This window comes from Nelumbo lutea, chromosome 2, assembly GCF_056320005.1.
Source record: "Nelumbo lutea isolate HS-2025 chromosome 2, American lotus-T2T, whole genome shotgun sequence".
Classification (NCBI taxonomy): domain Eukaryota; kingdom Viridiplantae; phylum Streptophyta; class Magnoliopsida; order Proteales; family Nelumbonaceae; genus Nelumbo; species Nelumbo lutea.
This window is the reverse complement of record NC_142685.1, coordinates 24,477,843-24,491,979: the sequence shown is the minus strand read 5'-3', so window position 1 is coordinate 24,491,979 and position 14,137 is coordinate 24,477,843. Positions and strand designations below refer to the sequence as shown.

General features: G+C 36.2%; 1 protein-coding gene across 2 annotated transcripts; it reads left to right on the top strand.

The window, feature by feature from the left end:
* Positions 1 to 9,189: 9,189 nt before the first annotated feature.
* On the top strand, positions 9,190 to 13,800 carry LOC148869259 (P-loop containing nucleoside triphosphate hydrolases superfamily protein). 2 transcript variants are annotated; one of them, XM_088970300.1, is made up of 12 exons: positions 9,190 to 9,478; positions 10,774 to 11,174; positions 11,359 to 11,438; positions 11,550 to 11,607; positions 11,698 to 11,739; positions 11,825 to 11,903; positions 12,586 to 12,617; positions 12,694 to 12,762; positions 12,857 to 12,931; positions 13,054 to 13,170; positions 13,270 to 13,320; positions 13,473 to 13,800. In XM_088970300.1, the coding sequence occupies exons 1-12, from the start codon at positions 9,325 to 9,327 to the stop codon at positions 13,614 to 13,616; spliced, it is 1,302 nt and encodes a 433-aa protein (XP_088826426.1). In that variant the 5' UTR covers positions 9,190 to 9,324; the 3' UTR covers positions 13,617 to 13,800. The 2 variants fall into 2 exon arrangements, with proteins under 2 accessions (XP_088826426.1, XP_088826425.1); XM_088970299.1 differs by having other exon boundaries at positions 9,243 to 9,562.
* Positions 13,801 to 14,137: the final 337 nt, after the last annotated feature.

The window sequence follows — 14,137 nt, the reverse complement described above, 5'->3', positions numbered from 1 at the left end:
TCATGCATACAACACCATTTTCTCAAAAAACATATTTGGAGCAACGACGTCGATGCCAAACACCTACATATAAAAAATAACTGCTTGAAACTCTTGAGTTTAATATATTCTTGTGGGTTGATGATGGGGGAGGAGTAATTGAGTTTTATACAACCAATCACTATCTTATGTGATAGGTTTTCCCTTGTACATGTACACTAACCAATCACCAAGTGATAAGTGTTCCATTGTACATGTACTATCAGCCTATGTGCATGTGAGTAATTGATTTTTGTCTAGTCCTGAACCGTATTGTGATTGGTACTCATTTTGTTTTTTTGAAAGATGATTGGTACTCATTTTGTTTGGCTAGTGGTGTCCATGAGAAACTGAAAAACTGAAAAGCCAAACCGGACCGAGAAAACCGAACCGCAAAATGCAGTTAATCAAACCGATAAGTTCGGTTTTGGTTTAGAATTTTTGAAAAACCAAAGGATTGGTTCGGTTTTTGGTTAGCCTATAAAAAAATCGATGGTTAATCGAACCGACCGGTATATATATTTATATGTATATTTTATAAATATTTTTAATATATGTCACATATTTTCTATGCATTTTATATAAATATATATTCATTATATTTATAATGATCTATTTACAAATATATTATATATATTTTTAAATATTTAAATATATTATAGATAATTTATTATTTACAATATAACATTATATATATATTTATATAATATATATTATAAATATAAAAAGCCGAAGAACCAAACTGGTAGACCGGTTAACCGGTGGTACCAGTTCGGTTTCGGTTTGGCAAAATGAAAAAACCAGTACTTCCAGTTCGATTTACAAAAAGGGGCCATGGTTCGGTTAATCGAACCTTGGACACCCCTATGTTTGGCTTTAGAATGCATAACAACAAACGTGTGTTTAAAACTTGTTAGAATTTGATTTTGCAACTCAAAATATGAGATCGGCTTCAGTGTTCACAAGACCCTGTTAACACCATTCTTACAGTCTTTTATAGCTGTGTATAGGGAATATTTCCGTACTTGTATGTTTTTTTTTTCGTAAGGAGATATTCCTAATACAAGACTACAAGAGTGATTGTGCGAACTGTGAGCACGGTCTTGTGAGTGCCAAATCTGATTTCACAAAATATCTTAGATTTTGGAACACCCAAATATCTTGTGTTTTAAAATACATCACACATTACGACATTTAATAAATACTAGTAAACATGTATGTGCATTTGCATGTGACAATATCTCCAAAAAATTATTCACAATTCATGGATAGTTTTTGAATGGTTATATATAAGTGGGTAGTTTCTTAACTGTTATAAGTGGACAGTTTTTGAACAGTAATAAGTGGGCAGTTTTTGGAGTGACAGTAAATGACATATATGCACTTTTTTATGTCCATTGTATGTTGCTTAGATAAGGGGTAAAAATGTCTAATGAAAAGTCTAGAAAATGAGGTTATTCACTCTTTTATTAGTAGTATAGATTGATTTAATATATTTTGACAAAAATATTTAAATTTCAAATCCCAATAATTTAGAATGCACCATAACCACCATGGTATAAAACATTAAGGTGTGGTGAATTCCGAAACCTATCATTGCAAACACACCCCATAATGAGAATGGAGCCTTATAGCTCGGAAAACGAGACTCCAAAGTCTAGATTGAAAGGGTTGCAAATATATCATCCTTTCTAAACTTGAATTTAAATTTGGTCTTTTTATAATTGAGATCAAATATTATATCCATACAAAACTTAATTTATATATATTTGTAAAGGAGAAAATTTTAGATTCTCTCATCTCACAAAATTTTATCTGTTTATATATTTGAGATTTGAAAATAGTGATAGATGGGGAATTTGACACAGTACAAGAAAGGTAATACTATACCATAAGTGGGGGCTTTAGAAAATAAAATAAAAACAAAAAATAAAAAAAATGTAAGGTGGGGTAAAGTAAAGTTTCTGTGTATAATTGGTTTAAATGTCATTATATTTATCATGACCATTATCATCTTAATCTTCTGCCTTGTCCCATTTATATCAGGGTTGGTTACATTGTCAATCCCAAGCCCAAATAGAGGATGAGGGTTATGTTAGGTTGGTAGTGGTCATTATCCATAGATCTATAAAGTCCAAATTGAATGTATTATAACTATTTGATGCACATTAAAAATATGTCACTATTCACATTTCATAAGATGTACTTATCATCAAAGCTTACTACTTTTTAAAATATCAGGTGTGACATTGTTGTTTTCTTATTGATTTGCATTCTTTGTTTTATGGTTCATGAGATGAGATCAGTTTTGTCCTCACATTTTCTTAGTATTAATCAACGTCCAGAGCCTCTCATAGGGGGCCACTATTTTTTTTTTCTAATGAACGGTACAACATCACATCAATAACCACATCAGTATTTATACAAATTTTTTCTTTCAAAGATTATCTTAGCCGGGCTTGAAATCGCATCTTGGCTCGGACAAATAACCCTACTTACCGGCTAGGTTATGAGACCGGATTTGCTCTTCACATAGGGCGTCTCACATTGACCTCACATGCACATCCTACCATGCATTGGGAACATCTACCATACTTATAAGTTATTATTCACGGGAGATGTTTCAATGCATGACAAATGTGCCTGAGGTGCCCTTGTGTGAGGAGCAGATCCCGTTTCCTTGGCTACTCATCAATTTTGTCATCACAAAATCGGTCTTCCTAACACTTGCGAGTTGTAGTTGTGCATAAAAAAAACATCTCCATATGTTTTCATTCATGGAGTTTGGATATGCTTTTCACAAAATCACTCCTCACATTGACCTCACAACATATCCTGGCCGCACATCGAGAATATCTCCCATACTTGTATTTATTATTCCTGGGGAGATGTGAGACGTTCCTAATGCACAATGAGATGTGGCTGTGAGGTCGGTTTAAGTAGTGCTCTGTGAGTAGCACATCCCAACTCTCATTAATGAGAGATGTTCTCAATGTACGGCTCAAGTGTTGTGATGACATGGTAAGGGCAAAATCTAGATTTTGAAATGAAAAATAATATCAAAGTCATTTTTATTTTATTTTATTAAAGTCATTTTAATAATATATTCTAATATTTTATTAGTTATTTATTAATTTATTTTATTAAATAAGATATAATAATATGTTCTAATATTTTTTAGTTTAATTTATTAATGGCATGTAATATCTATCTGAACCCGATCCGAGTACAATGGATAAAACTTGATTTTTTTTTGAAAGATTCATTATATTAAATAAAAGCAAAAGAAACAAAGTCTTCCACTTTAGGTATCCCTTCTTGGAAATTTGTTAGATAGAAAGAAGATTGACAATGGTTTTTTGCTATTTGGGATACCTTGTGGGCTGGAAAGTTATATTTTCTATTTACGTAACTTATATTAACATGACTGTAATAAGAAATTAGAGAACTAATCCTCGACAAAAGCCAATGGCAAGACCAGGCTATGGGCGTTTCTGATTGATTGCATTGATGACCTGTTGAGCGTCGGAATATATACAAACGTCATTGACTCTCCAATGAGAGATTTCTAATAGTTCCTGCAAGATAGCATATAACTCAGCTTGTAACACAAATGTGAGATCGTTTATTCTTCCTCCTATTATTCTGATACAGGATAAGTTTTTTGATACAAAAAAGCACCATTAGAATATAAAGTATATGATATTTTACCAGCATCAGTAAAGATAATAATATATATGGAATAAGATATTCATGGAGATTTTATCCAATAAATATATATCACTATGGTATCTTGTGCTAATTTAGTACTGAAAAGTATCGTAAGAACTATTAATTTTGAGTAGGAGATTTGTAGGAGAAATGGTTCTTTTGTTAAAGGTTTTTTCATTGTGAGCATACTAGATGTAATAGCAAGCTGTAGCTATTCAGCTGAGGATGTTCATGAATTGTGAGTCATTTTGAATTTGGGTATATAAGGTTTTTAGGCAAGTACTCCATGACTCTTGAAAAAGAAGATGGAATTGAATATTCCAAGGATTTGCAAATAAGACTGCTTGCGTGAAAGTGCAATTCATAAATAGATGATTTATGTCTTCAGTTTGTATATTACACAGATTGGTTATCCTAGAATATTTTGTCTTTCACAGAAATGAAGATATTTACTTTCCAAAGTTTTTTTAAAACAGAAGGATAGGTTGGGGCCCACGTGGTTATTTAAAACAATGAGAGCTTTTTTATAGTCTTCCTTTACATTGAATTTACCTGAACTATGGCCAATCCAAATCCAATTATTAGAGTAAGACTCTGGGAACTTGTGATTTTTGTCATTTCTTCAGAGTCAAAGAGAAGTTGAATAGGGTTTCGATCCCATTGACCTTGGTGGATGAACTGATTAATATTGATATTTCTAAGTTGAGGAACTATCGACAAAGTTATCCAAGAAAAGATGTTTTGGTTTTGTATCCAAGGTCTTTTAGTAATTGGAATGTTTGAATTTTCTTTCACTATGGCTCTACATTTTGACATGAGTTCCATTAGACTTGGAGCCATTGATTTCCAGAAGAAAGAGCTTGTAGAAGTAATGGAGTAGGGGAACATATTTGGATATTTCAAGTATTTTGATCTCCAAAGCTGAGCCCATAATTTATCTTGCTCATTTAAAAATCTCCAAGCTGTTTTCTTAAGGAAAGATTTTTTGGTTATTTGGAGATTCTTGAATCCTAAACCTCCCTGGGTTTTAGGTAACATTGAGTTGTCCCAGTGGCACCACAGTAAGGGTGAGGTTTAGACTAAGAGGTACCCCACCATAATTTTTTTTATAATTTTTCCCATTTAATCTATGGTTTTTTGAGGGAATTTTACTAGTCATGGCATGAACTGAGATGGCTTGTAAGACAGATTGAATTAATACTTGCTTACCTGCCTGACTTATAGCAGAAGCCCTCCAGGAGTTTAATTTTGATTTTAAATTATCTAGGACAAAAGTTAATTTGGAAGGTTTATTTCTATTCTAGAAAATGGGTAGTCCTAGATACTTGGAATCTTTGTGAAGAGACTTTATTTTAAGTTGTCAGGATATTAATCTTTGTAGCCTAGGATGGATGTTTTTACTGCGATAGATTCTAGATTTTTCTATATTAATTAATTGGCCTGAGAGGGATTGAAACTTGTTGATGATTTGAATGAGATTATCTATTTATGCTCTATATGCTCTAATGAGAATCATAATATCATCTACAAAGAAAATATGAGAAATTTTTGGAGTAGATCGAGAAATGGGAATGCCTTGGATTATTCCTTCTTGTTCAGCTTGGTGTAGAAGTCTTAATAGACATTCCATTGCTAAGATAAAGAGGTATGGGGATAAGGCATCCCCTTGTCTTAAACCCTGGGAAGGATGGAAATGGCCTTTAGAAGTACCGTTAATAAGGATTGAGTAGGACACAGTTGAGACAGAAGTCAGGAGTGAAACCCAAGAGAGATAGGATTTGAAGGAGGAAAGGTCATTCTAGCATATCATAGGTTTTTGACATGTCTAATTTTATTCCTAAGTAGCATGTTCCTCGTTTTTTGTGTTTAAGAAAGTGAAACATCTCATGGGTTATGGCTGAATTGTCAGACATTTGTCTGCTAGGAATAAAATCAGCTTGATTAGGGGAGACACACTTATCTAAGACTTTCTTGAGCCTACTAACTATAACTTTAGCAATTATTTTGTATGCTACAGTGCAAAGACTGATAGGTCTATAGTCCTAGACTTTGGAACGATCCACTTTTTAAGGAATAAGACAGATAAAAGTGTGGTTTAGTCTTTTAAGCATTCTTTTATTTTAAAAGAATTCTTGTACTAACAACATTAGGTCCGGTCCCATCAAGTCCCAGTATTCCTTAAACAGAATGGCAGGCATACCATCAGGACCTAGGGATTTTAGACTCCCAATACTAGAAAGTGTTGTTTTAATTTCAACAACCGAAGGAATAGCTATGAGCATGCTATTTTCTTCCTCCGAAATTATTGGAGTAAATAAATTAGATAAATCTTCGAATTGGTCATTGGGCTGGGAGGAGTACAGATCTGAGAAATAATTAAGGAAAATTCTAGTGATATCGGCATGCTTAGTTTTCCAATCATTTCGGTCATCTTTGATTCCTTCTATAGTATTCCTTTTCCTTCTAAAAAGAGTGCTTTTGTGAAAAAAATTGTATTCTTGTCTCCCGATTGCAACCAGATTTGTCGGGAGGTTTGTCTCCAATCGCTTTCCAGCTGGTTGGTTGCATGATTTAATTCCTTATATAAGAGATTCTCTCAATCTATGACTCCTGATTGCTCCATAAGAAAAAAAAATTGATCTTCTAATTTTTGTATTTTGATTTTTTGATCAATTAATTTTGATTTTCTCCAACTGGTTAAGAGTTTTTTCAGGATGTCTATTTATTTTGTAATACGATAGGCTGCATATCCTTTGATAGATGTATGCCAACTGTCTTCAAAATTTGTTTGCAAGAAGATTCTGTCATCCACATTTTGAAGAATCTAAAAGGTTTGGGGAGATTGAGTAATTTTGGGTTCAGATTTAGAAGGAGAGGGTGATGATCTGAACCCCATTTGGAGCCTAGGGAGAGGGTGGCATGAGGAAATAAAGGTAACCAGTCTGTGCTCTATTCGAGGTTCTTTGAATGTGTCCTATAGTTCTTTTGTTTGTCTAGGAAATACCTCCTCCTTGTATGTTTAACTCTAGTAAGTTGTGGTTGAGAATGAGATTTTTATATTGTCTGGATGCTAATCTTGAGGAATTATAGGATGTTGAGGGTTCTAAAGAATTTATAGAGGCGTCCTCATTGAAATCCCCTATAAGTAGATAAGGTTTATCTAGATTTCGAATTTTTGAATTTAATTCTATCCAGAAATTATTTTTATAATGTTTTACAACAGGTCCATATATGAAAATCAGAAACCAATCACAATTCGAGGAATGAAGTTTGAGAAAGACATACCTTGGGGTTGAAAGCTCAACAGTAACCAAAAAGTCAACTTTCCAAACTACGGCTAAACCTCCGACTCTTCCTTCAGGATTAACAGTAACAACATTAGGATAACATAACTTAGTGCTTAAGGCATTTATTTTTATATCTGGTATTTTTGTTTTGCACAAAAATATAAAGTCAGGGCTTAATCGATGGACAAAGTCCTGGAGTCCTTGGACTGCCTTGGGTCGCCCAGCCCCACGGCAGTTCCAACTCATGATGATCATTGATACGGGTGGGGCTGATAAGGGTCAGCCACCTCTGCCCATGGGTAGTAAAACAAGAAAGAAACCGAGGAGAAAAAAGAATTTATCATTCCCTGGTTCTCTGAATTAGTGGTCGTTAAGATAAAACCACTTGGGTAGTAGAAATAACTTTCTTCTGCTCTGCTGTACCTGATGGTTCAGGTCGATTATAAGTGGGTAAATCAGGAGTCAGTTGTTCAGATTTTAGATTTGCCAGAAAGTCAATACGAGGTTGTCTACCTCTTGAAGAAGAGAGACCAGGTTCATCTTCGAAAAGGTGGTTCACAATCTCTTGAGTAGAAGTTGCCAACAGAAAAGTTTCTTCTGAAACACGGAGAGGAGGGAGGATAGAGCTTGAGGGGACCACCTGGTTTATGGAAACTAGGGGAATAGGTGGTTAGTTTTCATTGTTATGGGCTAACTGATTTGGTGGGGGAAGCGTTTGCTTCATCCTGAGGGTTTTCAGCTGGGGCAGGGGGGGGATAGGAGGGTTGAGATTAACGATGCCATTGAAAATGGGTCGGCGCCATGAGCCCCGTAACGTTTGCTTGGCTCTCAACCAAGGTCCTAGATGATTCATGGAATGCCTATTAAAAAATTGATCAAAAGAACTTCCTGAGTTGTTTGGGATGGGTTGAGAACATTGACGGAATAAATGACCAACTCTTTCGCAGACATAACAGGTTCTAGGAAGATCCTCATACTTGTAAGTGATCCAATTATGGACACTCACGAAGGACCAAGTTTGGAGAGGATGGTTAATATAAATTGTATCTTTTGCCCGAATATAGTTGTGAACAACTGAGACTAGATGGGTAGGACCAATACGTTCGAAAAGGGGTCTTCCAACTTTGACAGATAGGGTTTCGAAAGGAGGGTCATGAATTTGAACCCAGACTTGTATTTCATGAATGTTCCAAGCGTATTGGGGTCGACTAAGGACCCAGGGTTGCATGAGAATCCATTGGTCATTAAGAATCCAAGGACCATTTGTTCTAACTGTATCGAAATCCTTAGCATATCTGAAGTTCAAGCGGAAGTGACCTCTATTAAACGATGCTAAGAATAGGCTACTGGAATCCATATTCCAGAGCTCATATAGACCTTGAACGATATCACCAAATTGGTCAGTTAACCGGGGAAAAAGTCGACAAATGAGAGAAAGAAAGCTGCTAGTTTTCTCCAATGCCTGAAGGGATGAGATGTTGGATGTTCACCACGTCTACTCCAGCGTTTTCATTGCCTTGAAACATTTGTTGGAATGCTTTATTAAGCGCTTCCAAATTGTCATTGGGGAAGGAGGTAGTGTAGGAAAGGGAGGAAGGATCAAAGAGAAAGGGAGAAGGGAGAAAGGCTGAAGTTCAGAAAAGGGAGAAGAAGAAAGCAACAAAAGAGAAGGGATGGAAAAACTAAAAGGGATATAAATCCCAAGTCTATTTCAGATGTCTATTAATTATGCTGGAGCAAGAGACCAGAAAAACAAACTACAAAGCCGAGAGTCGTTGAGATGCCAAATAGTAAACAACTATTAGAACAAGTAACGGAGTCGTAATAATAGCTACGTACTACAAAGACAGGTGTTATATAGCAAATGAAGGAAATTAGGACAGATCAATTAAGAGTGTGGGGGTCCCTGTAATTAGATTAAAATGCGGGCAGCGAGAAATCACGCTGATTTGCGAAGAGGCGGTTATGTGTAATTATGAACTTGGGTTTTCGAAACCCGTCGTTGCGCAGTTACCGAGTTGCAGTTGAATGGAAAAGAGGCCAACCATTGGCACTCGTCGTTACAGTTTCCTTGTAGTTGAGGAGGCATCAGGACAATAGAAATCCCCCTCAGCGTAAACCTTCCAAATGGATCGTTTTAAATTTACGATAATGCCAGTGGGGACGGAGGAGGGTAATTTGGTAATTTGATTCCAACGAACTTGGAGGGGATTTCGTAGCAACTAGCAACCTCAAACCAACGCTCAAGGGTTCGTATCGCTGTTCTGCGTCTCGTGGAGGGAGAGAGAGATAGAGAGAGAGAGAGGGGATGACGACGGCAACATCGAGCATCGTGTCACAGCCGACGCCATGGCTGACCACTTCACTCACTTCTCCCTATAAAACCCAGTCTTGTTCGCAAAGCTTCACCGTCGTCTCCTCTTCTCTCTTTACGACATCGCCAACCGCAGCTAACCTCTCTAGTAAGTTCTGTTCTTCTATTCTTTTCAGTAGTTCCCTCTCATTCCGTAAGCTCTCTGTAATGCCGACCGAAGCTGCAATATCAGGTACGACGCTTTCAAATTTGTTGAAGGGGGGTCAGCTTTAATCTCTCGTTTGATTTAAGTCCTTGGAGTTTTAAATCTTTTATTTCTTTGGTATGCTTAAGCTGTTCAGCTTTGCTCATTCATCATCAACTCCTTTTAGAATCATCTAATATTTTCGTATTTTCTGTTCTTCTTCTTTCTGTATAGCTTGTGGAAATGGGTTTTCTTGAATCTGCTGTAAGCCTGGTAACTTCAATAAATTCGTTTTAGTTCATCATCATCCAAGCCTTTTCCCAACTATATGGGGTCGGCTACGTCAATCCCGTTTCACCAGTCCGTTCTATTTGATGCCATTAACATAAATGTTTAAGTTTGAACCACTGCAAGCTTAATCTGTGTGCATATGTCTATCAGTGTGTAGAATTTATTATTTATTCCCACTTGAGGATTCATTATGTAGCGTCTGAAGGATCTTATTTTGTTCAAAATCTTGGAACTTTTGGTTGAGGTTTGCTAGGCTTTCGTTCTTCTTCTTCTTCTTTGATTTAGTAATGCTCACCAATAAAGTAGTGGAAACTAGAAACTGTCCGAGTCCTAAACGGTTTCCCTTATGCTGCTTTAGATTTGTTATATTATTTTATTTCATATTAGGAAACTTGATTACAATTGTAAATTCTAATGTGTTTTTGCTTGGGGTTTGAGGAAGAAGTTCTGGTGCTTATATTTGGTATTTTTGGTTGAGGCCAGAGCGTTCAGTTTCTCTCCCATCATCTCCTTTCTGTCAAAAAATATTTCTTTAATTATTGTATTGTAGAGAAGAGGGTTGGATTGAACTTTGCCTTACTCTTCTGGTGCATTAACACATTAATAATACAAACACTGAGTATTTATTTAGTTTCTGTTCCATAGATACCCCACGAAGAGGCGGGGGGGGACAGGACACAGAAGTGCTTGTTGGAGATGAGATAGAATATGGTTTTAAACGGTCAAATTTAAAGTTGTATTTTTCATTTTCCAACTGAAAAATGGGTTTCTTAGACAGTATTAATACTGTATAACATAGAACAGTAGAACCATATTTAAAAGTTCAAAGCAGTCTGATCGTTATTTCTGTTACACATTCTGATTTTATATTGTGGTGTTAATGCTGTTTTTGCATTTTTCCTGTCATAATGCTGGTGGAGTTTTTAGAGCTGAAGATTATCTTTCTTATCTTGTTTCCCAATTTTCAGGGTCTCTTACACTAGCTCGGGGATGCTCATGGATACAGGGCAATTCCATGGGCTATGACACCACCAGCAACTGCAAATTGAGACAAGGCCCTTTACATTCGGTGTTTTCCACTACACCCGCAGTGGTTTCCTCAGTGCAAGACCTTTACGAATTTATATGCTCAGGTCCTCTCATAGAAAAAACGGGTTTGACACCAGAAATGGTTGCAGAGAGTATTGACAGGTGGTTAGAATGTGGGCTTTACCTGTGTAGATTATTCCAACTCAATGAGCTTAACTTAACAGTCCCTCAGAAAGCTAGGATCTATCACTACTATATACCTGTATTTTTCTGGTGTGAAGATCAGATTTCACATCACAGGTCGATGTTCAAAGATGGGGAAGACATCCCTCCATTAGTGGTATATATACCTTGTCAGAGCCTATCCTTAATGATTTTAGTAGCTTTTTTCCTGTTACTTTCCATTGATTTCAGGCTGTGTTACAACCAGAGTTCTAAATTTACTATTTTCTATGCATTAGAATTTGTTCAATCTGATAAACTCCATGAGCAGCTTACATGGATAAGATCTTTTTGTGGTGCAGATTGGTTTTAGTGCTCCACAGGGATGCGGAAAGACTACACTTGTTTTTGCCTTAGATTATCTTTTTAGACGAACTGGAAGGTTGGTTGATGAATTGTTAAACTTGTTAAATACTAAACTGTTAGTCTTGTTATTTGTTATGAACTCTAAGCGAACAGTATGGTTGTGCTGACACTTATATTGAAATCTTAGGAAGTCTGCATCTGCAACAATTTCTATAGATGATTTTTATTTGACAGCTGAGGATCAGGTAATATACTGAGGGTCGGATTTAACCATTTGTCCTCTTCTGTTGTTTATTCAAAATTTTCATTTCTGATTCACTTTACATATGCTGAAGGCTAAATTGAGAGAAGCAAATCCCAGCAATGCGCTTTTAGAGGTAGCTATTGGAATGTCCTTGACCCAATCTTGAGAATAGATACAAATGATGTGTTTTTTAAATGCTTATCAATGCCTGATTTCAGTTTCGGGGGAATGCTGGAAGCCATGATCTTCAATTTTCCATTGAAACATTGACAGATCTAATGAAATTGACAAAAGAAGGTAACACTCTATTGTATTGACTTACATCTTCCCATTTTTTACTCAGTTCTCTACTTCTTTTGATTAGGAAGACTAATTCAACTATGCTGCATTTATGAATATTTATTGCACGTTAAATCAAGATTTCAACTGATCACGTTAAAGACATCAGCTGGTCTATTTACTTTTCATTGGTTCACATTTCACAGGATGTACCTACCATCAAGACTTTAACAATGCCAAAGATGTCAGCTGTCATGTGTTGTTTTGTCTTTGGTTCACATTTTTTGCTTCACAGTGCAGTACATGCACCATAGATTTTGCCTTGAGAGATTGGGGTTAATTATTTTTTTACCAGTAATCATGTTAAAGATGTCACATGGTCTATTTACTTTTCATTGGTTCACATTTCACAAGATTTACTTGCCATCAAGATTTTAAGAACGTCAAAGATGCCAGCTGTGATGTGTCATTTTGTCACTGGTTCACATTTTTTGTTTCATGGTGCAGTTTTGCACCAAGATTTTGCCTAGGGAGATTGAGGCTCCGTATTTTTTACGTGTAATCTAGACTTCACTGAATACACAGAAGGGGAGTTGGTGACCAATAAACTTGTATATACATGCTTCATCTTTCTGTTTATATTCTTTGTAAACATGGTTTCTCTTCAAGTATTAATGAAGTTATTCTTTACACTACTTAGGCTTGAAGATGAAGCTGCCACGATATGACAAAGTAAGCAAAAGTCACCATCAACTCTGTTTACTTTATGAGTTTATAAGACATAGTGATGGAAAATTCTCTTATGCAGTCTGCATATGGTGGGAGAGGTGACAGAGCTGACCCTTCAACATGGCCAGAGGTTGAAGGGCCATTGACGGTAAAACAGTGATATTTTTCCTTTCTTTAATATGTACTAAACCAATATTTTTCTTCATCTCTCATTATGCTTCTGTTCTTGGATGGCCAATTAGGTCATACTGTTTGAGGGTTGGATGCTTGGTTTCAAACCCCTTCCGGTGGAAGTTGTTAAAGCTGTTGACCCACAGGTTTGTAGTAACGATTTGATGCTTTTTCCACACTTAGGTTTACAAGGTCTTGCTGTTATGGCTGTTTCATTTTATTATGTTAATGAGATCCTTATGATCTAAAATAATGCCTGCTTTCCTAGCTGGTGGCTGTGAACAAAAACCTTCAAGCTTATTATGATGCATGGGACAAGTTCATAAAGGCATGGGTTGTAATCAAAATTAAGGACCCAAGTTGTGTCTATGAGTGGCGATTGCAGGTTTGACACCACGAAACTTCCACATGTTCCATTTGTGCTTGAATATACTCATCCTTGTTAACTGACTAACCCAATCCTTCTTGCATTTTTTTTTTTCAGGCAGAGGTTGCCATGAGAGAGGAAGGCAAACCTGGGATGTCTGATGAGGAGGTGCTTCTCTATATGCATTAAGGATCATTTCATCCATTTAACTGTTTGCATTTACCTAGCAGATAAATTCAGCAATACTTGCAGTTACAGTAATGTTTTTAATTGTTGGAGTGAGATTGTTTTGTTGATTTATGAAACTGAAAACTCTGCAGGTTATGGATTTTGTTTCACGTTACCTACCAGCATACCATGCTTATCTTCCAACACTATATTCAGAAGGACCAAATGGATCTGATCCCGAACATCTCCTTGTTGTTGAAATTGATGAAAAGAGGAATCCCATCTTGGGTAACTAGTTGGCAGCATTTAGGCTACAATATTAGGAGTCTAGAGGCCATTTTTTGATTGTCTTGGACAAGGTGTAATGGTTTCAGCCAATGACTGACAATAGACACCCACTGGTGAAGCCATCCCTGAATTCAATGTATAAATGCATTAATGTGAATAAGAAATGGTTGTATGGAAGGGTTTTTTCTTCAATTCCTTCTTTCTCAAGACATCCAAAGTTGAGATCAATCCCTCCCCCCCCCCCCCCCCCCCCCCCCTCTCTCTCTCAATCTATACACGTTCGCATTGAATTGCTCTTGCCATGTTCCTGACACGAGAAACACGGGAGACCAAAACAGTCTGGGATGTTTTGGATCAAACATCTGAGCTCTCATTCAAGCATTTAATAATGGTTAAAACATCAAATATCTACCATTCTTAGAAGTTGATTCCCTATAACTAAGTATAAACAGAACAGGTATTAAAAGCAAGAGCTGAAAATGCCTAAAGAAAATGTGAATTATATAATTTGTTGGTAGACAAATTGGAA

Coding starts and splice junctions, on each gene's coding strand:
- LOC148869259 (XM_088970299.1), top strand. CDS start 9,325: ATGACGACGGCAACATCGAGCATCGTGTCACAGCCGACGCCATGGCTG. Junction 11,608..11,697: donor ATTTGACAGCTGAGGATCAG/GTAATATACTGA, acceptor CATATGCTGAAG/GCTAAATTGAGAGAAGCAAA. Junction 12,618..12,693: donor AGCTGCCACGATATGACAAA/GTAAGCAAAAGT, acceptor TCTCTTATGCAG/TCTGCATATGGTGGGAGAGG.